This window comes from Galeopterus variegatus, unplaced genomic scaffold (genome assembly GCF_000696425.1).
Source record: "Galeopterus variegatus unplaced genomic scaffold, G_variegatus-3.0.2 Scaffold5020, whole genome shotgun sequence".
NCBI classification, from domain to species: Eukaryota; Metazoa; Chordata; class Mammalia; order Dermoptera; family Cynocephalidae; genus Galeopterus; species Galeopterus variegatus.
The window spans coordinates 240,348-265,863 of NW_007731131.1; the positions used below are offsets into that span (position 1 = coordinate 240,348).

General features: G+C 37.4%; 1 protein-coding gene across 1 annotated transcript in view; it reads right to left on the minus strand.

The window, feature by feature from the left end:
- The window catches only part of APP (amyloid beta (A4) precursor protein), a gene marked incomplete at its 5' end in the record, with an annotated part of 108,211 nt that overhangs the window by 38,132 nt on the left and 44,563 nt on the right, over positions 1 to 25,516 (minus strand). Inside the window, 2 exons of the mRNA XM_008588756.1 lie at positions 21,326 to 21,425; positions 22,578 to 22,706. Of these exons, the coding sequence (XP_008586978.1) occupies positions 21,326 to 21,425; positions 22,578 to 22,706 (229 nt within the window). The remainder of the gene's footprint in view (positions 1 to 21,325; positions 21,426 to 22,577; positions 22,707 to 25,516) is intronic.

Genomic DNA, 25,516 nt, shown 5'->3' on the forward strand with positions numbered 1-25,516 from the left:
TGAAGTTACTGAAGTGCAAAGATGGTCTTGGAATTAGGATTATTAGGTTTGAGGGCACAGAGACATGGTATCATAAGGAATTCTCCCCCAGTTTCATTCTGCAGTACTGCTTTTTCAATTTTATTAGGATTATTAGGGTCCTTGGAATTAGGATTATTGAGGACACAAAGACATAAAATCATAAGGAAGGAATTCTTCTCCAGTTTCATTCCACAGTATTTATCTGTCAATTTTCTGGAAGGTTGTTCTGTATAATTGGTACAGTTCTTTTTTTTGTTTGTTTTTACTTCTAAATAAGTTCTTAGACATACAGAAGACTGCAAAAATGAATTGCGAGTTTTGCCATTTCTGGAACAGTGCCACGTTTCATTTCTTAAAACTGTTCATGCCTGTATGTATGTATGTATGTATGTATGTATGTATTTATATTCATTCTTTGCCCATTTTTCTTTTTCAGTTTTGGTCTTTTTCTGATTTATTTATTTATTTTTGTGGCTGGCCACAGGGATTGAACCCTGGACGTTGGTATTATTTAGCCCATGTTCTACCCAACTGAGCTAACTGGCCAGCCTGTTAAGGCTTTTAGTAAGGACAAAAAAGTAGTGTGAGAAAAAAAAAAATTCTTTTAAATACTCAAATTATAGTTTTCATTTTTATAAAGGAAAAGTCATGCTGATGACTGAATGCAATCTGAGTTCACAGTCTCCTGGAGCCTCCATTGTTGGGATTGGGGTGTTCTGGGTACCAATCCATAGTGTTCTCTTTTCTCTACCTGAGCTCTGAGCCAATTCAGAGAGAGCAGGTAGAGATTAAAACATCACCTGGACTTCTGATGAAGGCCAGGCCCTTCCTAGCCCTCATGATACTTTCTTTGGGGAGTGTATCACATACAGGGCATATGGCTTGGCCAGCTGCATGTAGACCAAATTTCAGCTCCAACCTGTACCTTCAGCTACACAAGGGCAGGAAAACAGGGCTAATATCACACAGTATCCCATAAATACGTACAACTATTATGTGTCAGTTGAAATTAAAATTAAGAAATGGACAAAAGGATAGCTAGCAGGCAAGGGTGCACGTGACAGTGATAAAACCAGGAAGTGGCACAAGGAAGAACAGGGGGTACTTTGGTGGTGTGAGAGTGGGGTGGAGGGTGGGTAGAGAAGGAGGATGTGACTGGGACAGAGCAGAGATGCTTTTGAGGTGGTGGGTAATATTCTAATTCTTGACCTGAGTTTAGTCTACAGGAAGAGCAAATATGGGGGAGAAATACAGGTCCTATTTAGACATGCTGAGTTTGCAATATTCCAGGATATCATAGTGGAGATGTGCTGGAGCCACCTGAAATATGGGCCCAGAGCTCAAGTCTTTCATCAAACAACTCACAGGGAAGCATCAGAATGAAAATGGGAGTTTTCCCAATACTAGCAGAACTTCGCAGGTGTTTTGGGGAAAAATGTCCACATTAGATTCCCCCAAATGGACTTATTTTACATTGAATTCTGCTAGATAGTGAACAGTTCCACCCACAATGAAGTGCCATGTCCTTGCTGAGATCCTTGAGATGATAATAAGAAACAACTTCATTTTGTTTTTCTTCTGCAAGGAACCAAGGAGAAAATTGTGTAGGAGATGAAAAATAGATTCAACCTTTTTGCTAATTTGACTTTAGACATGCCTTCCTTGCAGGCAATGGTGAAGTGAAATGGACGTGGTATTATCGAGTCTGGCTCTGCTTTAGTTAGAGCAACCACAAATCTGGTGCTACAAGGTGTGTTCACTCAACATGATGGAGAACTATCCCACTGCCACTGGCTCACCAAGAATGGAGAACTTGTTTTGCTGCCTGGGGCAACTGCTTTACAAAAGGTACAGCTTCTGGCCTCACGCGGGGGTCACGCTCCAATCTCTCCAACTGTTTCTAATCTCCACACTTCCTGGTGCCAGCACAAGACCTTAGCCAAGTTCTTGGTGCTTTGTTGAAAATTCACATAGAATTCTAGCAACTTCTTTTCTTTTAAAAAGTTACTTTAGTACCCCACAGATATGTACAATCAACTATGTTTCAATAAAAAAAGATGAATAGCTAATGAATAAAAAAACTAGAAAATTAAAAAAGAAAAAGTTACTTTAAAATGTTATTTTCATGTCACCACAGCTAACCTTTCCTCACCTCCACTTTGCTCTGAAAAACTAAAAAACAAAAACCAAAAACAGATTTTAAGTCAAATTTGATACACTATATAAAGGGCTATTGGATTTAGTCTCAGAGATTTCTGCTCTTTCTTTTTTACACAATCAGATTAAAATACGTACTACCTTTCTGTAAATATACCATATTAAAAGCATAATCATTTTCTGTAACATGTAATTAATATACCTCAAAATTTAGAGCCCTGTATGCTAATTACTATAGTGCTCCAATATCCTGTTTTGTTTTAAGTATGATGCAAGCAATCCTTATTTGAATATACCTTAAGCTTCAACAACAAATTAAAAAATGATTCACATTACTGTGCATTTATACATGTCTTTTTATCTTCCAAGTGTGTTAAACATTAATTAACCCTGGCTAATTAAAACAGCCACAGTTTACAAATTTACTCATTTGTCAGCTTCAAACAAATGCAAAGCATTTAAAGCCTTTCACAATTTGGTACCAATTAAATATGGAAATTAATTTTTTTAAAAAATGAAAAGGTCATAAACTCAAGACATGTAACTCTTTGACTTAAATTTGATAGCATCTGAGAAAGAATTGTAGACAGTATTTCGGATTCTTAGAAGCCAAGGGAAAGAAAAAAACAAGACTGCCTGTTACGCTTTGAATTATTCTCCCAAAAGATATGTTGAGGTTCTATCCCTGGATATCAGTGAACATGACCTTACTTGGAAACAGAGTCTTTGCAGGTGTAACCAAGCTAAGATAAGAGTAGGTGGGCCCTTGATCCAATATGGAGTAGGAGGGGCCCTTGATCATATTAGAGAAGACACACAGAGACAGAGACATATGGGCAAGTGACAGCATGTGGAGACAGAAGTGGAGACTGGAGTGGCACATCTACACAATCCAGAGGAACACAAAGGACGGTCCGTGGCACCAGAAGCAAGAGAAAGGAAGGAACAATTTCTCCACTAGAGCCTTCAGAGAAAGCGTGGCCCTGCCAACACCTGGCTTCTGACTTCTAGCCTCCTGAATGATGAGAGAATGTTTCTGTTGGTTCAGGCCACCCAGTTTGTGGTAATTGGTTCTGACAGCCCCAGGAAATGAATACACTGCCTATGGAAACAAATGTTAACTATTTGCTGGTAAGACAACTATTTCTGGCTATAATAAACACACTGGAGAAGAATGTGGTTTCTTAGTGAGCACTTTACTCGAGGCTGGGATTAGGTAGACTGAGGAGAAGAATACGGAGCCTATAACCTCACTGTCTAATCTAGTCCCCGTACTGCAGATGTTCTTCCTCCGAACACCAGACAGCATTTCAGCAGAGACTAAAGGCTCCTTAGCTTCAGCTCTCTGTTCCTCTCTCCCAACATCCTTCCACAGGGAAGGCATCCACTTCCCTTTCTTGACAATCAGTGGCAGCACGTCCTGTTAAGACCCTGGGAATTTCGGATGCTAGCGTCGGCCCTTAAGCTCAGCAAGGAAGCGAAATGGCTTTAGTTTCAAACACTCTGTAAACACAGAGGTTATGTCATTTCCTCTCTGAGAAACCAGAGCTGAGCTGTCCCTGGCAGCAAAACACATGGCAATGCCTGGCAGGTTTCAGGTTTTATTAACTCCAGGGTGATGAAAACAGCACCGTCTCTAATGCCAGAACAGAGTCTGCTGTTGTATCTGTTCAGCAACTAAATTTAGTGAAGTTGGGACAGCTGGAGAGACTCTATAAAATTTAGCGTATCAATTTCAATTTAAGGTTCACATTCGACAAACTGGGTCTTAACAAATTCTCTAGTAGTCTAAAAGTTTCACTTTTATTCTTGTAAGAAATGTGGATGATTGGAAAAGAATATTTTATGAAATGGGTGATTAGGAGCCACATGTAGGTTATTTGTGACAGTATTTGGCTTAAGACATGAGAAAACACACCGATATTTGGCTATGCATTTGTGAGTTATACTCTGTCATACTCTGTTGTCTGTCCTCATGCTTTAACACTGTGAATGCCTGGCTTTAGTCACTCAGAGGCAAAGATAAGAATGTGGACACACTAATTAAAAATAAATTTTAAAAATTCCTAAAATCCCTCTATGCCAAGTGTATGCTCTTTCTATACCAAGGAGGTCTTGGATTGGAAGTTCAGAAAGGCAAAGTGAAGGCTGCCAAGGCAAAACCTGGTTTCAAGGACTTGGAAAGCAGGAGGAGGAAAAATGACCTTTTATGGCCTCCTCTGACTTTTTTTTAGGATAAAGAACCCATGTGCACTAAATAGATAGTGGATGAGGAATGACAAAGAGGAAGTACACTGCATCTATCCAAAAGCATGATTTAGTCAACTGTTATGGACTGAACTATGTCCCGAAGAATTCCTATTTTGAAGCCTTAACTGTCAATGTGACTGTATTTGGAGATAGGGCCTTTAAGGAGGTCATTAATGTCAAATAATGTCATAAGGGTGGGCCTTAATCCAATAGGACAGGTGTCCTTATTAGAAGAGGAAGAGACACCAGAGATCTCCATTTCTCTCCAAGAAAGGCCATGTGAGGAAACACCCAAAAGGTGACCTTTGTAAATCAAGGAGAGAGGCCTCCCCAGAAACCAACCTGTTGGCACCTTGGACTTCCAACCTTCAGAACTGTGAGAAAATAAATTTCTGTTGTTTAGGCCATTCGGTCTGTGGTACTTTGTTCTTGCAGCTCTAGCAGACTAATGTTGCAAGGAATTTCCTGTACTGCCCTTTTAATGGAAATGACAAGGAGTTGATCTACTTCAGATGTGACTGAGTTCGGGATATGAAAGTGTGCTTGAGCTTTGGAGCTTTTCTCTTTCCTTACTTTTTATAACCAGTTGACAAGAAAGGTCCCCGTGGCTCTCCCTCTGCTATCATGCTTTACTGCAGGTGGAGGGAAAAATCCAAATGACAACTTTCTCACATGTCTGGGACAATTCCAATTATGTGATCTTTTTGCTTTGAGGGAACAAAAGAGGAGATGCATATGATTTCCATCCCAAATCACTACAGGAAATATATTAAGAAGCAAAAGAGTTTAATTTGCTCCCCGCATAACCCCCAAAATACAAATACTATTGCTTAACAGAGGGAGTTGCCTCTCAGGATTGGCACCTGGAGTTGGCACTCAACATGTCTTATCTTAGTAATTTTTTTGTCACTTTTCTAAGAAGACACACACTTCTTTAGCTAACACTAGGTTCTCTGACAATCCTCCAAGATTATGCTTTTACCATCTGTCATTTACAATGCTGACAACTCCAGGAGTATTTTATCAATTTTCCTTTTCATCCTTTATTAAAATAATATCACTTCAGATTTGAAGAGAGCCTAAATGGATAATTTAAGTAAAATGCCAGTACTGATGATAGAAAGTGAAGAATCTAAAGAGGGAGGAAAATGTTCTGGTATATAGAGTAACAGGCTTACAATTTTTGAAACAGCAAATAAGAGAAAAGTTATAAAAGGGGATATTTTGTGACTGAAGCCTGCCCCGTGCTTCTATTGTTGATTCCCTTTAGATACAGTTAATCGAAATTAATCAGCAGTATATGCCAATTCCTTTTCATAGCTAATGAGAAGCCTTAACTTGGATAAACAAAACACAGCCATTGAGGCCATCTCACCTAAATAAACCCTCCATGTATTTGAACTTCAAGGTTAATAACGCTTTACTGTAATAGTTTATAAAATAACTATTTTGGAAATAAATACTGCTAGAAATTCACATGGCTAATTTATCATTATATACCTCATTAATTTTTGATGACAACGTCTACCATTTGTCTATGTTCAAATGAAATATAAATACAATCTAAATTCCCAAGAATCCTTATATTTTTGCTATTGCCTATAAACATGAGTTTTAAAACTTCTGAATGTTTAAGAATCACCTGGGGAGATAAGAAAGGTGCAGATCTCTGTTGGTCTGAGATGGGGCCCAACAACTGGTATTTTTAACAAAAACTCCTCCATATTACTGTGCTTCACTTGGCCCCAAGTACAGACTGAGTAACAGTGACTTCAAGGGTGACCATTTCCCTGGAGAATGAATTTTCTCCCAGAAGACTTCCTTTCACATGCGAGGATTTACAGCAACCAAATCAAAGACACCGACAAATGCCAAAAACTCTTCTCTGTCCACTGGCTGATGGCACAAAAGTGCAGAAATCACACAGGGCAGTAAAGAAAGCTCCAGCTACGTCTGGAGTCAGTCTGCTAATGACATTAGTCTCCCCTATTAGTGGGTTCCGAGACCCTCAAGCCCAGATGAAAAAGGCCTTACATGACAGTAAACACCCAGACTCAGACTTGCACAGAGGGCTCTCGGTTCTGCTCTAACATGCCTATTTTTCTCTAAAGAAAAAGCATTTCATTTTTTCATATTCTAGGTATTTAAAGACCCATTTCGATATCTGAAGGGCATTTTGGCAAGCCATAAGGAACTCCTTGGTCCTTGACCATTTTAGTACATTCACAGTCTCTGACTTTGATCGAGCCACTTAATCACACAAGATCCTTAATCTGAAAACTGAGAGGGTTTAATTGCACTTTCATGTTCCCTTGAAGAGCTTCTGGCAGCAGAAGGGATGCAGGTCCTTACCAAAGGTGGGATGGAATCCAGCTCTTCATTTCACATCAAAGAGATCGAGAAAGCAAAGCCTCTCTCATATTTTCATACAATATTTGACTTCTAGATGGATGCCATGTGAACCAAAAGACAGGCTAATTAGGCCTGTTTTTTATTTTTTTGGTTAATGACTGTTTCAGTAATCCACAGATAGTCTTGCCTTACTTTTTCATCCTCTACCTGCAGGAGGTACCTCACACTCCTGGTATAACAGGCGTCTCTCTCTCAAGATGGAAAGAAAGCACTCAAGTGTCAAAATACTGGTTTTCTGCCAAAAGCAGAAGAGAATGAAGCAGAGACCTAGCCTACACATTCTAAGCACCTTCTGGCAGGGCCTAACCGCTGCATTACAGAGATCCTTCCTCCAGCCCCAACTACTACCCCTTTTCTTGAAATAGCTTCCTTTTTTCAGTTTTTCTCATGATAACTGCCATTGTCAACAGTGGTTTGAAAACTGTTTAGGTTGAATCTTAGCAGAAAATTGAGGGGCTATACCTGTTATTGTTAATATCCTCAGAACACTCAAATTTGGTTGGTTTGCTCCAAAAATTGCCCAAGAATGTCTAGAACTTGCTTTGACTGACATCAACTACTCTAATAAATAGGAGGAAAGGACAGCAAACGGCATATTAGGAAGTATGTCCTTCCTTTTTATCAGAATCATACAGAAATTGAGAGCTCTAAGGTAACAGTAGAATATAAAATTTGGAAAAATAAAAGAGACTGTCTAAAGCTTTTATTGATTATTTAGGCTGATGGCTTCAACCAGTCCCATCTAAGTTTCTTGAAATTGAGCATTTTCCGCAAGCATTACATATTGCAATTTCTCTGTAATCTTAAGGATACTGAACCCTCAAGTAACAGAGAGAAACTAAAGGAAAGTCTGAGAAGGGGAAGCCGAGCCTGTTGCTCATATGTCCTTTCTTTATAGTTATTTTAAATGTAATAATGCTTATGAAAAAAATATAAACAGTACTAAGGGATATCAAGTGACAAGCAGAAGTGCTACACCTCCTCAGGCATGTCAGTGTATCTGCAGAAATATGGTGCTAAACTAGAAAAGACTGCACATTTAAATTTATTAGATAGTCAAATAGTCCCATAAAAAGGTTATGCTCATATACTGACCAATAATTGATGAAAATTCCTTTTCACTTATCCTTGTCATGATAGGGTTATGAAAGATTTTAAAAATTACCAATTTGATAATTTCAAAAAAGTTATGTTTTGATTTGTGTTATTTAATCATGAGAAGTTGTACATGTTTTCATCTGGCTACTCAACATTTATATCTTTTTCTGTGAACTGGAGCTGTTTGCATTTTATGAATTAATCAAACATATCACTCATTTGGGTTTTCTTCACCTTAAGTGTACCTGTGGCATATCGTTTCCATCATGTAGATTTAGAAGGTAATAGTAGGAGGGTACTTCAAAGAGTTCGTGGAAAGATTCATCATGTCTTTTAATTCTACTTTTCCATGAACCTTTTGAAGTACCTTGTGTAGGTAAATCTAACAGGCTTACTAGGGTGCTAGAATGGATCGTCGCCTATTTATTAACTTTTCATATCAGAGTCAGCTGGACAGCTTGTTAAACAGTCTGCTGAGCTCCACCCCAGTGCTGCTGTTCAGGAGGTAAGGGGTGAGATCAGGGCATGTGCAATTCTAACAAGTTTCCAGGTGGTGCTGATGCTGCCAGTCCAAGGACCACACTTTGAGAACCACTGCTCTGAACTACTTCTTGGGCATAGGTATTTGCAATACTTACCTTATACTTAATAATTTGTTTCAGACAAATGCACATGAGATTTGATTCATACTCTCAAAGAGCCTACAATTATAAGTGGCAATTAGTTGACATGTACACATCAAAGCAATACTAGACACATATAATATATGAACCATGTGAGCAGAGGACAGACACTTTATGCTAATCAAAGATTTAAAGGGGGAGGTGACAGTAGAGGTGGGGTTTTGAAAGATGAATAGGATCTCAATAGGCCAAGATTGGGGAAGGCCACTCTAGGCAGATGGAATAGCACAAAAAAAAGCATCCAGGGCTGTGGATGTAAGATCAGTTGCCTAGGAAGTCAGACTCTTGAAGGAGAATAGAGGGAAATACTATCTGCTTTGCCCATCCAGTGTTATTTTGAGGATCAAGTGAGACATGAAAAGAGAGACCATGAGAGAAAAGCAATGTCTACGATCAAAAAGAAGAGAGCAGAGTAATAATATAAACTTAGAAAAAACATACATAAAATCTTTCTTTAAAATATTTTCCTTCCTCTTTTATTCTACTTTCTAAATACATCTGAGTGGCAGCAAATGAACTACACCTCCACAACCATGGAACAACTCCCTCCTCTGGTTTGGACGACACCTCCTGATATGCACAATTTAACAGCTGGCAGCAACATGTCACTAACATGCCACTTGCGAACAGGCTCCAGCCATTAACATTCTCAGAGCTAAACCCTTTATGTCTGATCCCTTGCAAATGGTGAAGACCTGGCTGAGAATCATTACTTTACGCTTTTAGAGAAATTTTTGCTTGTCCTACATAGAAAAATCTAATGGCAGTAATCACATGGAAGAAGGTATGTTTGCTGTTGTTTCATGTGTTGGCATATGATTTCTAAGCAAATAGTGAATACCAATATAACACAAAAATCCTGCAAAATGCACAATGTAGCTGATATTTATATTCTGTTTACACACCTTAACACTGACTTACATATTGCAAGGTGTTGAGTCTTTGGGCTTGAGAAGCATCTTATTAGTGACTCACAAATGCTAGAAGAGGGACATTTCTTCTATCCATACCATTTACTGCACTAGCAGTAAGTAAATAGCACTGGATACAGAAACACTGGAATAGATTAGGCCTTTGGTCTCATTAACCAGATGTGTGACCTTGGGCATATCACACAGCTTTTCTGAGTCTATTAAATGATGTGGCTAAACCAGCTGAAAACTAAGGTTCTTTCCTTCTCTAATAATACTCTTCAGTAAGAGATGGTAGAAGTAAAGGGCAACTGTCAGATGAGACTACCTAACTATGAGACACAGTGATCAACACTGCCTGCCCTTATGAGTACAGCCTTTCTCAACTCTCTATCCAAAGTCTCCCCAAGCAAATTCTAAATTATTTGAGTAAAAAAGATTGTGCCCTATATACTTGTGACATATCTGGCACTGAGCACAGTATCTGGAACATGGGAGGCATTTAATAAATGTTTATTGAAGATCTTATGTCTTTGATTAATTCTTAGACCTCCTTTCTGTTTACCATGGCAAATGATATGAATATACATACATATACATTTTTTATCGTGGTAAAATATATATACTATAAATCTTACCATTTTAACCATTTTTAAGTGAACAAGTCAGTGGCACTAAATACATTCACAATGTTGTGCAATCATCACCACTATCATCTTCCCAATGGAACTTTGTCATCTTCCCAAACTGAAATGCTGTAGCCATTAAACAGTAGCTCCCAATACGCCCCTGGCAACCACCATTCTACTTTCTGTCTCTGTGAATTTACTACTTGAATTCAGAAACCTCAGAGAAGTGGAATCAAAAGATAGGTAACACTGCACGTATTTGTGTGTCGTCCTTGTGCAGGGGCCATGCAAATCTTCTCTTTCTCATTCCAATTTTAGCACATGAGCTGCTGAGCCAAGTGCCATATGTATACATTTGAAACCCTTTAAGACTCCCTTACAAATTATTAGACTGGTGACCAACAACAAACTTGTTCACCTAGTGATATCTCAGTGGCAATGATGAAGTTAGTTTTCTTTTTATTTGACAAAAGCTATTTGATAAAAGTTTCACATCCCATAGTCATTCTTTCAAGGCTCAGTAGCCATCAATAAAATGAAGGTAACTTTTAAAAAAAGAGTAATTTAGAATTTCAAACAAGTCTCTCTCTCAAACCCCCCCCCAAAGCAAAACCCCCCACATTTCTCAGAATGTGAAATTCAGTTTGTTTCTAGAGTTTCCTAAATAAAAACACTAACTGCTAATAAGCATAATCGAATTAATATATGTTCCCCCCTTTACACTCCCAGCTCTCTACTGCTCACGCCCCAGGAAATTTCTGTATAACTTGGCAAAACTTCAAAAGAAACTTGCTAAAGCCTCAGAGCTTCAGTTCATTATTATAGCCTCTGAAAGAGAGGAAATGAGCAATTTGCCAAGGCCAGGCTGGCTCAGGCTATTGCTTCTGAGAGGCATAAAACCCGCAGCTGCCCTTCATTCCTTCACTCAGATGAGCATGTCTCTGGTCTCCACTGGCCTAACAAGCAGCTATACCAAGTTCTATTCCCTACAGGAAGCTGAAAACATACAACCACACCCGGATATCTGCTTCTCGGGGGATGGGCAGACTCATCTAAATGTACTCCAAACCAAAAGCAAAGATACAGAGACATGTAGTTGCCAATTGCTGTTTCAAAGAAATAAGATTTAACTCACGCTTTCATGAGCACAGGTAAATGAATAACAATTATAAAAAGTTAAACACATTAAATAAGCTATTTTAAATCCACTGTCTTAGGTCAACCTATCTGTGTGAAAGTAAGTAACAGCCTGGCCTTGGCCCTCTGACCACCTATAAAGACCCTTTACAGTGTTCTGGTGCATACCAAGTCAACATTCCTCTAGACACATGTCTCATGTTTACAGACTGATCAACTATTTTGATATTATACTTCACCTTCTACGATTTACTTTCTAAAGCAGTACATAGTGTGTATAACAGGAGAACTGTTACAAAAGAATAATGGAGCTTACTCAGGAAATAGGTTACAAAATTTGTTTCTGAGTTGAACAGCAAGAGGCAAATTAAAATTAGCACTCCTTCCACACTCTGTCTCAATGCAAACAAATTCATCTCATAATCGGTTAGTCTTTGTGGAAACACATTTCAAAACTAATCTCAATTTGGATTCATCTCCATATTGAAGGTGGCAAACATCACTACACCTTTTTTCTCCTCTTTTTAAAAATGGACCTTGTAGGCAGCTGCTTGTGAAAAACAGAATAACCAGCCCTTGTTCCAGTAAAATCATTGGTTGTTCTCAAGACTACAAAAAAACCAGGACACATCTGCTCTAGTGTTGCATGCCAGGGAAGTAGTTGGGCAGCCACCGCTGTAGTCTGATTTCACTCCCCAATCATTTTAGTTAGGGTTTATTTTTTGATTTTGTTTCAAATTATAGGACCATACATAAGAGCTGGTGACTTAAGAAAATAACTTCAGAAACACAATCGTTCATCACAGAAACCAGCAGTGCTTGGGGTGGGAGATCCTGCCTTAGGCTTCATCGGCATAGTCAAAGTGCCCACATACACAAAAATAAAAGAGCGGCATGGAAACAGACTAAAAATATTGAAGTGTCACAGTCAGCACAGTTTAAGGAAAAGCCCACAAAGAAATTCTCTGGAATCTCACCAAAAGTTGGAGTAAAAGACAACAGTGTGCTCACTCAATTCTCCTGCTACTTCTAAATATTAACCTTTCTGAGTGGGGCTCTTGGGGAACCACCTCATAGTGAATATCTGTTCTAGTAGCTACAACATTGTTTAAACTTCATTTAAAAAAACATAATAGCAATACTCCCCAAATTGATCTACAGATCCAATGCAATCCTTATCTCTTCTTTTTGCAGAAATGGGGGAAAAAAGAACTTATAATTCAAATGGAAATGCAAGGGACCCCAAATGGTCAAAGCAATCTTGAAAAAGAAGAACAAATGTGGAGGACTCACACTTGCTATTTCAGAACTTACTGCAAAACTACAGTAATCAAAACAGTATGGTACTGCAGTAATGACAGACATATAAACCAAAGGAACAGAACTGATAGCCAAAAAATTAACCCATCTATCTATGAACAACCAATTTTCAATAAGTGCGTCAAGATCATTCAATGGGAAAAGAATAATATTTTTCAACAAATGGTGGTAGGATGCTGAATATCCACATGCAAATAAATGAAGTTGGGCCATTATCTCACACCATCTATAAAAATTAACTGAAAATGAATCAAAGATCTATCTAACTGTAAGAGCTAAAACCATAAAATGCTTAAAAGGAAACACAGGTATAAATCATTGTGACCTTGGATTGGGCAATGGTTTCTTAGCTATAACAACAAAGCAATAGCAAGAAAAGAAAAAACTGATAAGTTGGATAAAATGCTTAAAAGGAAACACAGGTATAAATCATTGTGACCTTGGATTGGACAATGGTTTCTTAGCTATAACAACAAAGCAATAGCAAGAAAAGAAAAAACTGATAAGTTGGACTTCACTAGAATTTCAATAATTTTGCACTAAAAGTGAAAACACAACCTACAGAATGGGTAAAATATTTGCTAATCATATTTGGTAAAGAGTATGGTATCCAGAATATTTAAAGAACTCTTCAACTCAATAATAAAAAGGTAAACAATGCTATTAAAAATGGGCAAAGAATTTGAATAGACATCACTTATTTATTTGGACTGAACAAAATGATCCAAAGAGCCATTGCAATGGCATGAAGAGAACAATGTGGCTGATGTATAATTTATCTAATGACTGCCAGCATCCATTTGGAACACAATAAACAGGATCAGTATACTGCACTGAGTTATACATATTAATGTCAACAACTTGCATACCAGAATGGCACAGAGAGTGCTTTCTCTTTCTTTTTTTTTTCTTTAAAGAAAACCTTCTTGACATTCATTCTTCCTAGAAAGTGTATTCTTCTTAATGTTGCTAAAAGGATTGACTTTTTCCTTTAAAATTAAGGATTAGATGAAAATAAAATAAATCAGTAGTTGCCACATTTCAGGGCATGAGGGAGTGAGGGAGGGATGAATAGGTGGAGAACACAGAATTTTTAGGGCAGCAAAACTATTCTGTATGACACTGTAACATTTAATACATGGCATTATGCATTAGGCAAAACCCATATAACTGTGCAATACAAAGAGGGAACCCTAATATAAAATTAAGTTAATAATAATAAATTAATATTGATTCATAATTGTTAACAAATGTACCACACTAATTTAACATGTGAATAAGAGGAAAAACTGTACATGTGAGTCGGGGGAGGGTAAGGGAATTATCTGTACTTTCTGCTCAATTTCTCTGTAAAACTAAAACTGCTATAAAACTAAAGAAAAAAACCAAGCAAACAATAATATGGATTAGAAATACATGAAAGAAAATATCTGCTTGCCAGAAAGGAAAACTATAAAAAATCAGGAAAACTAATATTGTATTATATGTCACCTTATCAGTGACTTCCACAGACCATCTAGATGACATAGACACTATATGTAAAGATTCCATAATTAAACTCCTAATCAAGAAAAAAGAGAGCTAACATTATACCACATCCAAAAAAGGTATAGGGAACTAAATGTATACAAAGCACCCCACTATCCACTATGAGTGAGTTTAATACTTAAGGGCTGTAACTTCCTAAGTCTCTCTGCAGACACAGCAGCTGGGGGCCTGAGCGCAAACCGTACTGGCATTCGCACAATCCTTACCTTGTTGTTTGGAGACATTTCAACATGGCATTCAAACTGTCAGAAAACTGGAGTGCCAGCTTAATAGTATGCTTTCGCATTCTGAAGATTAAAATGCTTTATATGTAGGTCCATTCACTTGACAATGCATTTTTATTGTTTCATTTATAAACTGAGTAGTTCTATTTTGGAAGAGTAACTGTCTTGCTCAGAAGGAGCCAAAAATAAACATTTAGACATAGGCAACTAAACATAAGTCATACCTGTTAATGATGATTTAATGACACTGTTAATGATACTGGGGAAGACATGAATAAAGGGCTTTGAGACTATTATAAAACTAATGGGGGAACATGCTGTTAGATGTTTATGATATGAATAAATGTTCCTGTTTCCAAATACTTAAATCAGCTGTAAAATATAAAATCTACATACTTTTAAGTCATTTTTTATGAAAAATAAAGAAGAAAAACAGGGTAAGATGACAGCTCTCTCTCACTTTATTTATTTTAACAATTTCTTTTCTCTGTGATGCTCATCCTTGACTAACAAATACACATGAGGATACTTAAAATTCTCAGTAATATTAAATGTTCTATTTTGTTGGACTGGGAAGGGCTATAAATACTCGGTTTTAAGCCTAGTGTACTTGGACTCATTAAACCCAAAGATCAATGGGTTTATTAGGAACAGAGAATGGAACACTGTCTTTGAAAAGAAGCATGCTACATTTTCTCCTAAGAGTGGAAAATTTTATCAAAAGGCCACAATAAACTTGTAATAAAAATAAAATTGTAATAAAGAATAAGCATTCTTTCATTAGTACAAGTTTCTTGATCCCTGCCACATTTCTCAATCCTATCCCATTCACTATGGATCTGTTCAGCCAGAGATCCTTCCCACATCTGGTTTATATATGATTTTATTAATTTTGAATGCTAAAAGAAAAAAACAAAAACAGAAACAAAAACAAAACAAAACAAAACAAAAAAACGGGGCATGAAACAATTGTGCCTTCCTTCCCCTTTTTTCCTAAATTTGTCATTATAGCATTCTGTAAAGCAGCCATTTTCTGTATTGAGAACTACAATATTTTTAGCCTTGAGGTAGCTGCAAAATGAAGCATTTTGATAAATAACCTCAGTGCCAACAGAAAGAGTAGAATTGGGATCCTTTTAGCATTGATTTAAGGAAGATTATAAAGAGCAAAAAAACCCAATCATTTTAAAATAATGATTTGGCAAAGTGAAGACTGAGCTGTGCAATAGCACGGATGAGGGGCTTCTGCCTTTTTGAAAGGTTAAAAGATGATTAAAGCAGAACATAAACATCAAAGAGAAGCCATATTTTCGTTAAAATAATTATTATTTTTTATTCAGCAAATGAAAGAATCAAGTCCTACACAGCTATTTAAAATAGACTAGGAATTCTCCCCAACCCCCTGCTACAAACAATGCCTTAAACCTTTCTTTGCAAGAAAGCTTCATCGTTTGCATGCAAATAACTTTAAAAAAAAAAAAAAAAGAAAAACATTAAGTAATAAATGACTGTGCCTGGGAACTTGCACATAATAATTCAAATGGAAGTGAACAAATTATTATAAAATAATAAAAGGTAAGCCTTTTATAAGACAACTAATAGGACAGTTTCAAAAATTCATACCTACTTTACTGGTAAAGCAAATAGCTTCAGACTGTGGTTGACAGGACAGTGAAACTAGACAATATGATTAATAAATCAAGTGTCAAAGCATGTGAATCAGGCAGATGACCAAATTGCAGAGTATCATGATACAATATAGGATCCTATTGTAAAATTTTATTAAAAACAGTCCTCGGAATTCTGCTCTATTCTTTATTTTGGTACCTTTGCCAACCTCATCCATTTCGTTGGCTTGATCAATTACAGCTTTAGGGAACGCTGCGACCAAGGAAAGAGATTTGTTTTGCACAGCGCTTATGCTGGGTACTGAGGAAGGAGCTTAGAGCAGGCCTTTAGGGTTACAGAAGAGCCCATCTGATCAATATAAATTAAGAAGCATCTACCCTGCAGCCTGGGGATTTACTTCAATCTTATGTCTACAATTACTAACACCTACAAAGCACCAGGCTCACTCCTGCTGGATCCTAAGGAGAAAAAGACGACCAAAACATGGCCTGCAAAAGCTCATCAGATGGAGGGCTGATGGAGATATAAACAAACAATTAAATATGAAGTAGAGTATGGTATTAGAAGTGGATATCTGGTGCTTTAGACATGTAGGTTAAGTAAAGAAAACTTCTACCTAAGAGAGAATGGGTAGCAGAGAGAAAATGAATTGTGGACTTGAGTGGACCTTGGCTTCAATGCCACTTTCATCACTTTATGATCTGTGTTGTGCAAGTTAGTGACCTCTCTAAGGCTCAGTTTCCTCAACTGCATATTGGGGATGCTATCACTGAATTCCTCAGTGTCATCATTAGCTCATGTGTTGCATTTGTGTGAAATACTCAAACCAGAAAACCCCACTTCAAGTAGACCTGGCCCAATGCCAGAGGGCTTGGCTCCGTGAGAGGGATGTGAATAAACATCAGTCCCCATTCTTCTCCTAGACCACCTGCCACTTGATATATGCTGGTCCTGTACCGCAGGGGTGAACTTGCATGAAGAACCTGGACTATAGATATAACGACTAACAAACACTCATTAGGTCGTTACATGGTCATCACTCAAATGCCAGCTCTTCTCTCTCTCTTGCTCCCTGTGTGAATTAGTAATGGTTTAGAGGAGCATGGACATTTCAGTTGCATCTTGAAGAATGCAATTTTCAAGCAAGTAAGAACCACGTGCAGGTGTTGTTTGCATTTAGCAGGAAACTTGGGCAGTCCTGAAGAGGAAGAATCTGAGCCGGAGGGGTGACAGGCTGAGAGTGCAGTGACATGGAGGAAAGGAGAACAGGATCTGAACTAAGGCAGTGGATGCATAGAGCAGACATTCCACATGAACACTGGAGGCAGAACATATAGGACTTGAAACCACGGGTGAGGGAGAATAGGGAGTCATGGAGAAGTTTGGGCCAACTGGAAGAGTCCCACTAGAGATTGTAAGCAAGTACATTTCCAGAGAGGCAGAGTGAGTACTCTTGTATACTCATAAGAGCTTCAGAGGCATATGGAATATTCTGATTAGTCTAGAATATGGCACTGGGACTCAGTAGACAAGCTGCTGCTAGACCTTTGGATTTGGGATTTACTGGAGTTAGTAGGAAAGTGGCATAAACACATGGGATGCCTCAGGGAAGCACAGTGGGAAAATGGAGGGTAGGGCGAGCATTCACTGGCATGATGAACCCTGTGCTCTAGTCACAATGGAGTGTTCTCACAAATTCGATGCCAACTCCCACCTTTACCCACAGGATTCCTTCTTTCTAGCATGACTCCCTTTTTCTTCATTTTGACCCATGATAAGAGAATTCTAGTTGGAAGCATAATTTACTGAAGCAGATATACTATGTCACTAAAGTTACTGGCAGTTCCTCAGACTAGTGAAAACCCTTCGTCCAGAAAGCACCTGTTACCATTATTTAATTAAACTACTGTATTTCTCTCCAGATGTTTGTAACTGCCCACATTTGTAAGCACAAACTTTTATACAAAAGGCACGCACTTGCAGGTACTTTCGAATCTTGTCCCTTTGCCAGAGGCTCTGAATTTTAGTATCCTCCTTAATTTGCACTGAACTAACTCCAAATAGAAAGTTTGATTATAGACACAAATGGCAGATACATACAAATCAGACTAATAATAAAGCCCTTAATCAGAGACTATTAGAAAGAGTACAAGACATAAACTAGAAGAAATGTATGAAGATTTTATTTAGAAAGGAGGCTAAAAAATATTGTTTGTTATGGAAATTTTCAAGTATCTACAAAATTAAAGAGAATAGTATAAGGAATTCCCAAATACCACTCAGCTTAAACAATTATCACCCACGGCCAATCTTGTTTCACCTATGTTCCTACTTGAAAATGAGTTATTTTTAAATGTCAAATGAAGAGGAACTATAGAAGACATTCCCAAATACCACTCAGCTTAAACAATTATCACCCACGGCCAATCTTGTTTCACTTATGTTCCTACTTGAAAATGAGTTATTTTTAAATGTCAAATGAAGAGGAACTATAGAAGACAATGAAGCTCAACTCAGAAAAGCCATTCTCCCCAGCAAGCAATCTTGTTTAGCTTTGTTATTAGGAGCTCATATGGTACCCAGGTCTAATTAATACAAGTTCATCATTACAAGCTTCTATTTCTCTAGGAAACAGCCATTTAAAAAATGGAAGTGCCTAGGATTTCAAATGAAACCTTTTTAAAAAGATTACCTTACAGGATTTGGCATCTAATATATTTAGAATGACAAAAATATATATATTTCAAAATAACATGCTCTTAACCCAACCAAATGGCTGAATTTTTCTTCTTCTTTTTTTAAAAAGGAAAAAAAAAATCCATGATTCTTTTTTTATCCCCCCTTTTTTGTCTTTTTTCGTGACTGGTAACGGGATTGCAACCCTCAGTGTCGCGCCCACACTGCGAACGGCAACGGGATCGCAACCCTCGGTGTCGCGCCCGCACCGCGCTCAACCAGTGAGCGGACCAGTCTCTATATGGGATCCGAACCCTCAGCGGGAGCGCCGCCGCACTCCCAAGCACTGCACTCTACCGAGTGCGCCACCGGGCCAGCCCCAAATCCATGATTCTAATTATTTAAATATTCTCCCTTTCACTGAAATTTGAAGTTTACTGTATTACCCTATTCTTGGGCATCCTGAAGCACTCAAGATATCTATCATTATCTGTTTTGCAGAAGTGTGACTGATTAGTAGCTAATGTTTTCACTAGTATATCGGCCAATAGAAAGTTCTAATAATTTAATTAGATGGAGTCAACCATAATTACTGGGTAACAGTGGAGTATTGATCATCAGCTTTCTAGTTCTTTGTAATGGCTTGTTTCCATATTAGATGGGTATTACCAACACTACTTCAATTGAAGTCAATGAAAATTGGCTTGTTAAGATAGCTACAAGGCAAAAATATACTCATCTAGAAGATTTTAGCTTCAGTTTATTAAGAATGTAATGAATTAGTTGGTTTAGTCCCTTCTACAACTTTTTGGAGGACTTTCTTAGACTTAATTTCAATTTAATTTCATATAAAGTATTTTAGTTTCCTTTAATAGCTATCCCCCAAGTACATCTAAAAAGCATACTCATTTCCTAAAGAAACTTAATACAGTGAAAAATTTATTGGAAATCCATGTTCTCAACCCACGGTATAGACTAAAAACTCCACTGACCACTCACATTTGTTCAATGCTGAGTTTCCCCTTCTGAACAAAAGTGTGGATGATACATTACGAGGTTTCTTTTGCAAGCATGTAGTCTTAAGTCTACCTTATTCCATATGTTAATACACAGTACTAAACAGACCATCATCACATGATACATGCCAAATAATTGACAGTAATACAAACACATTCACAAGGCACCATTAAGATAAAAAAGAAAGAGTAAAAGTGCATTGGTACGAGACGTAAGAAGTGAGCTGGTTGTACACAGTACTAAACAGACCATCATCACATGATACATGCCAAATAATTGACAGTAATACAAACACATTCACAAGGCACTATTAAGATAAAAAAGAAAGAGTAAAAGTGCATTGGTACGAGACGTAAGAAGTGAGCTGGTTGCTCTCTTGAAAGGTACTTAAAGAAAAATAAGAATAAATAAGAATAAATTTCATGCCAAAGTAGGAATGAGCGTAATAGCTCTATTCATCTACAACATCCTGAGTGGTCTGATTTCAGATGATAACCTGCATCTCTTACCAACTTAAATAACTAAAAGCAAGATTACTTATGGAGAAGGATATGCCAGATACATACTGATAGTCCATATACCAAATCTCCAGCACACATACATTTGCTTTATCTTAAAAGATGCACGACCACATTTGTCATCTACTTACCTTTGTGAGGTCAAGTTAAACAAATACGGACATTTTGGAGGGTTACAGAGAATCATGTTAAGCAATACTTCACTCCCTTTCCAAGAAAAGCAGAAATGGGAGAATCTACTCATACAAAATATTAAACATGTCATTAGGAAAACCAGGGTTATAAAAGACAGTGGGCACACAATGTCAATTTCTTGGTTTTGATAATGTTCTATAGTTACGTAAAATGTTACCCCTGAGGAAAATGAGTGACAGACACATGGGATCTCTCTATTATTCTTTCAACTTTTTGTGAGAGTATGATTATTTTAAAATAACAATTTAACAGCCCACTAACTTTTAAGTTTAAACAACAATGTGGTTTAGAGAACATGAATGGCTTTCCTTTTTCTATCAAAGGGAGTTAGGACTTACTGAATATAACAAAAAACACAAAGTCAGAACTCACAGTTCAGTGTTTTGGCTGTGCTACTTAGGATCTGAGTGACTCAGGCAAGTAAGTTACTTAAATTGTAAGTTTCAGATTCTTCTTTGTAAAATGGGGCTATGGTGCCTCTCATAAGGTTACGATGAAGAAAGGGTTTTTATCCCTCCCCTTAATTATAAAGCACCAAAGCATCAAAAAGTGATACCCACAAAACTGAACAAATTAGAAAACAATTGCTGACAAGTATAATTCAGCAACAAGTGGCACATTATTATACAAATACACTGTAAGTCAAGTTGCATTTCTCCAGTCTTGTAAGTTAAGGAGAGTTAAGAACTGATGTAATTACTAAGGTGAAAACAAGTTCCATCCTCCAAGTGTTTCATTGTTCACAATCTGCTCTTTTAACTTCCACTTATTTGAATACTGGTGATTCCTGATGCAAAAGGCCTCACTTTTCTGAGGCAGAAGAACTAATTTCTCTGATTTTTCTCCTCCTGGGGGAAAATATATTTTGCATGCACAGCACCAAAAGAACAGCTTACTTACCGACTTCATCCTGAATCTCCTCGGCCACTGCAGGTACGTTGTAGAGCAGGGAGAGAGACTGATTCATGCGCTCATAAATCACACGGAGGTGTGTCATAACCTGCATTAAAGGATGACAACTCCAGGTAAACAATCTCTGGGGTAAGAATAGTTATTTTCCTTACCAAGCACTGCAGATAGATATAAAAACTGACAAACAATGATGGAATGTTTAACTGAAAGGGCATCCTTATTTTTCTTATTCTCCTGTTTTTCTATTCTCTCTCTTTTTTTTTTTTGGCAGCTGGCCAGTACTGGGATCCTAACCTTTTGGTGTTAACAACTGAGCTCTAACCTACTGAGCTAACCAACCAGTCCTTTGTTCTTTAACTTTTGAGATCAGCTTTAAGACTTATCTTTAAATTTACCATTACATTATACATTTCTCACAGCCGATTAGAAAGACCACCTCAGCCAGCTCTAATTCCTAATATTGAGGCTCCTTATATAGCCCCTGATGTCCTAAATATATTTCTTGGCAAATTTCCCAACAGATAAGAACATATTTCAATCTGATTGGCTATTTCATGCTAAATACATATATACATATATATATGTATATATATACATATACATATATACATATATATATATACATACACAAATATATTTCTATAAAATACATATTTCTTATATATATATATATATATATACATACACAAATATATTTCTATAAAATACATATTTCTTATATATATATATATATATATATCTTTAATTTCTTCCACTCACAAAAATATAAAATTTCAGATTTCCAGGAGTAAACCCCAGTTTTCAACTTTTGGGAATAGGGGAGTATAAAACATACATTACAGGGCTTCATCTAGACTCACATTAAATCTAAATATTGCAGTAGTAACAGAGTTTACAATTGCCTGCCATAATTTAGTTGACCCAATTTTAGAGGTTTTAGTTCAAACAACTTTTGTTTTCTTTCTTTTGGTCACCAGAATTTTAAGCGATTCCTTAAGAATTGGTAGCAGTAAACACTTCAGATTTTTATGTTTCTTATTAGTTTCATAACTTGGAAAACGCCAACCTACATATTGCTCTAAGACAAGACTTTAGAATTTACCAGGCATTAAAGAGCTCTTGCCATGGAAGAACAATACCCACAGGTGCTCTGGGAATACATGAAGATCCTATCAGCCACCCAAGAAGCAAGAACACTGGATCGTCAAAGCTGCAGACAATCCCCACCCTCAGTGCTTACCTGGGACCGAATCTGAGCAGCTTTCTTGGGATCTACCATGCGCACATGTTCAAAATGCTTTAGGGTGTGCTGCCTGTCTTTCTGTTCAGCGCGGACATACTTCTTTAGCATGTTGAACACGTGTCGCGGCTGTGGGGAAAAAAATGAAAACATTTTTTCTTCTTCTGTTGGCTTTACGTCTGATGTCCCACTAATTCATCCCATGGTGTGAAAGCATTGAGAGTCATCTTTTCACAATTCTTCCTTCTAAATATTTCTCCCACTCGTTTTTTAATGGGTAGATAGGCCACTTTTGATTTCTACCAGAGCATTTAGCATTTTCAACATATATGATGACTGGCTTCCTTAATCAACCTGTTCTCTTCTAAATAGAAGCATTCTGCTACAGAAGAATAGATTTTAGATCTATTCCCCACCCGTATATATGAGACAACATTTCTACATGCATAGTCTTAAGATGAAGCAATGTCGCACAAATAATCCCATCATCAGTAATATAGAACAGTACAATAATCAAAATGAGAAAAATAATTGGCACTTTAACCACTACTAATTTGTAGGCCAAGGAATAACTGAGAAGCTCGAAGGAACATTATATTTTTCTAGGAGAAAAGCCATTGCTAAACTGTAGTTATTTTACTTTAAAATTTAATTAAGTTCTTTCTAAGCCCTCGGATTCTAATTCTTCCAGCAACAATTAAGTTTCTTCTTAAAAGCTTCTACTTTTTTCTAATTAGTTCCATTTCATTTTCATTCCAGTTTTACATGAGAACATTCACCCTAATAAAAAAAAGAGAAGAGAAAGGCTTCTTTTCTTCAACAATTCCACTGCTACATGCATCCTGCTATGTGATTTTGTAAAGTGAGTTCCAAAGATACACACTTCTTCCTCTCTCAAACAAAAAAATCAGCTATGAAAATTCATGGCAGGAATAGAATTTTGGCCATTTGGGCAAACCTAGTTACTATAAACCTATGCGTCATGGGCACCTTGAAAACCAGTTGGAAGGTCTGAGACTCCCAGAGATGATGTGTGGGAGGGGGAGGGAGGCTTATAATATGCTTTTGTTATGTTATCGATATTCCACGGGATGTGCCTCTCCTTCCCCTTTTGCTTAGTTAATTCACGGGCCATCTCCCTGCCATCCGGGGTGGAATCTGGTGCTCTTTGTGCTTCCACAAAATGCTGCGTAAATCCCCATCACTGCACTTAACACAAACAATTAAATTATTTATGTTTCTGACTCCCCTCCTCAACGTGAGATCCATGGGGCCAGATTTGGTCTTCCTCTTTTTCTTTATTGGGAACCCCTATCCCACAGTGCCTGGCCCAGAGAGCGTACTCTGTACTTGTGTGTTGCATGCTGGCCACAGAGGCCACGTTCCTACACTTGAGAAAACAAATAAATACATACAAGAAAATAAAAATAAACCTGTGTTCAACTGCCTTTACTCATTTCTTTTTTCCTAAAAGAAATGTCGTCTCAATAATTCCAAGAAAGCCAGACATCACAGCTTGAAACATAGCTTTTGGCAGCAAGTTATTACAATTGTCATTTGTACTGTGAAATCTGCTTGAACCTACAAGTCAGAGGTGACCTTTTAAATCTCAGAAGAAGCAAAGTAGTAAGCGATATAACAAGTGATAAGCTATATCCATAAATATATATATATATTTAAAAGACAATAGGTTTATATACATTAATGTAAAAAAAGAAATTTTAAAAATGTCAGAAATTAAAGGCTGACTATGAAGGGTATTTTTGTGCAGGATTGTGCGATAAGGACATTACATATCCTTGATGTTTGCTCGTTATTAAACACCAAGGTCTGAAAAATTCCTCTAGTTCTATTACCATTATAATTCCAAGGCTGGAGACAGAAAAGATGGCAACTAATTGCATTTATCCACTATGTTCCGTCTGCTCCTCATGGATGCAGCTGATTTCTTAGTTGCTCTACGTCATTTTTCTCTTTTGAAAAGGATTCATTATTTTGAAGAAAAAAAAAAAAGGATTTTCTTCTTTAAAGAGTTCAAATAAGAAAAAAACACTTCAATTAAAAAAGGATTGCTTTTCATTATAACTTTTTTTTTTCAGTTAGTCACCTATGAATGTTTCTAGAAGGCATTGTGTCCTGAAAGGACTTTCACCAACAAGCAGGTGTACAAGGATGCTATAGCTCCAGACTGGCCTCGTCTTAACTGTGTTAAGCTAACTCTGAATGTAAAGGATGTGCAGGTCATTTCTGATAACTCACGTCTGCGTCTCCCCTTTATCTTCTGCTATCACAAACAGCATACATTCCCACTTGCTAATTATTCATGTTAACATCCATATTAAAATAAACATGAAAGCTTCAATTTTCCCATTTGTGTAATTCAGATAGCAGTATCTTTCAGAGAGTACTTGAGGATTAAAAACATTCGGTGCTAGTTACCCAATAGTATGCTCATTAGTCCATCGCAGGTACTTAGTACACACTCATTTCCTCTCCTCAGTCCTCGCCTCAAATTCCCCCACCCCTTTCTTTCCTCTGAGCAATAATGGTTCAACACTGAATGACTGCTGATATGAATAAGAGACAGTGATTTAAGTACTTCATGCTTGGTAACTCATAAGATCTTCACCTCAGCCCTATGACAGAGATACAGCTGCCCTCTCCACCTTACAGATGAGGCACAAGGCACAAAGAAGGTTGAGGGGACATAGGCTACATAGCTGGCCCATAGTCACACAGCAGTGACAGGCAAGAACAGGGTAGCCCGGCTGATGGCTCTAGAGCTCCTTCTAATCCCTACGTGATCCTGCTTTTCAGGGAGAATCTAAAGTGGACAAAGGTAAAGACAGTCCTGCAAAGTAACTTAGAGAACTGAAAACAAAGAAATAATTGAATGGTTAGAAAGGAGAGTGTGTTCTAGGAGTCCTTGCCTGAATTTC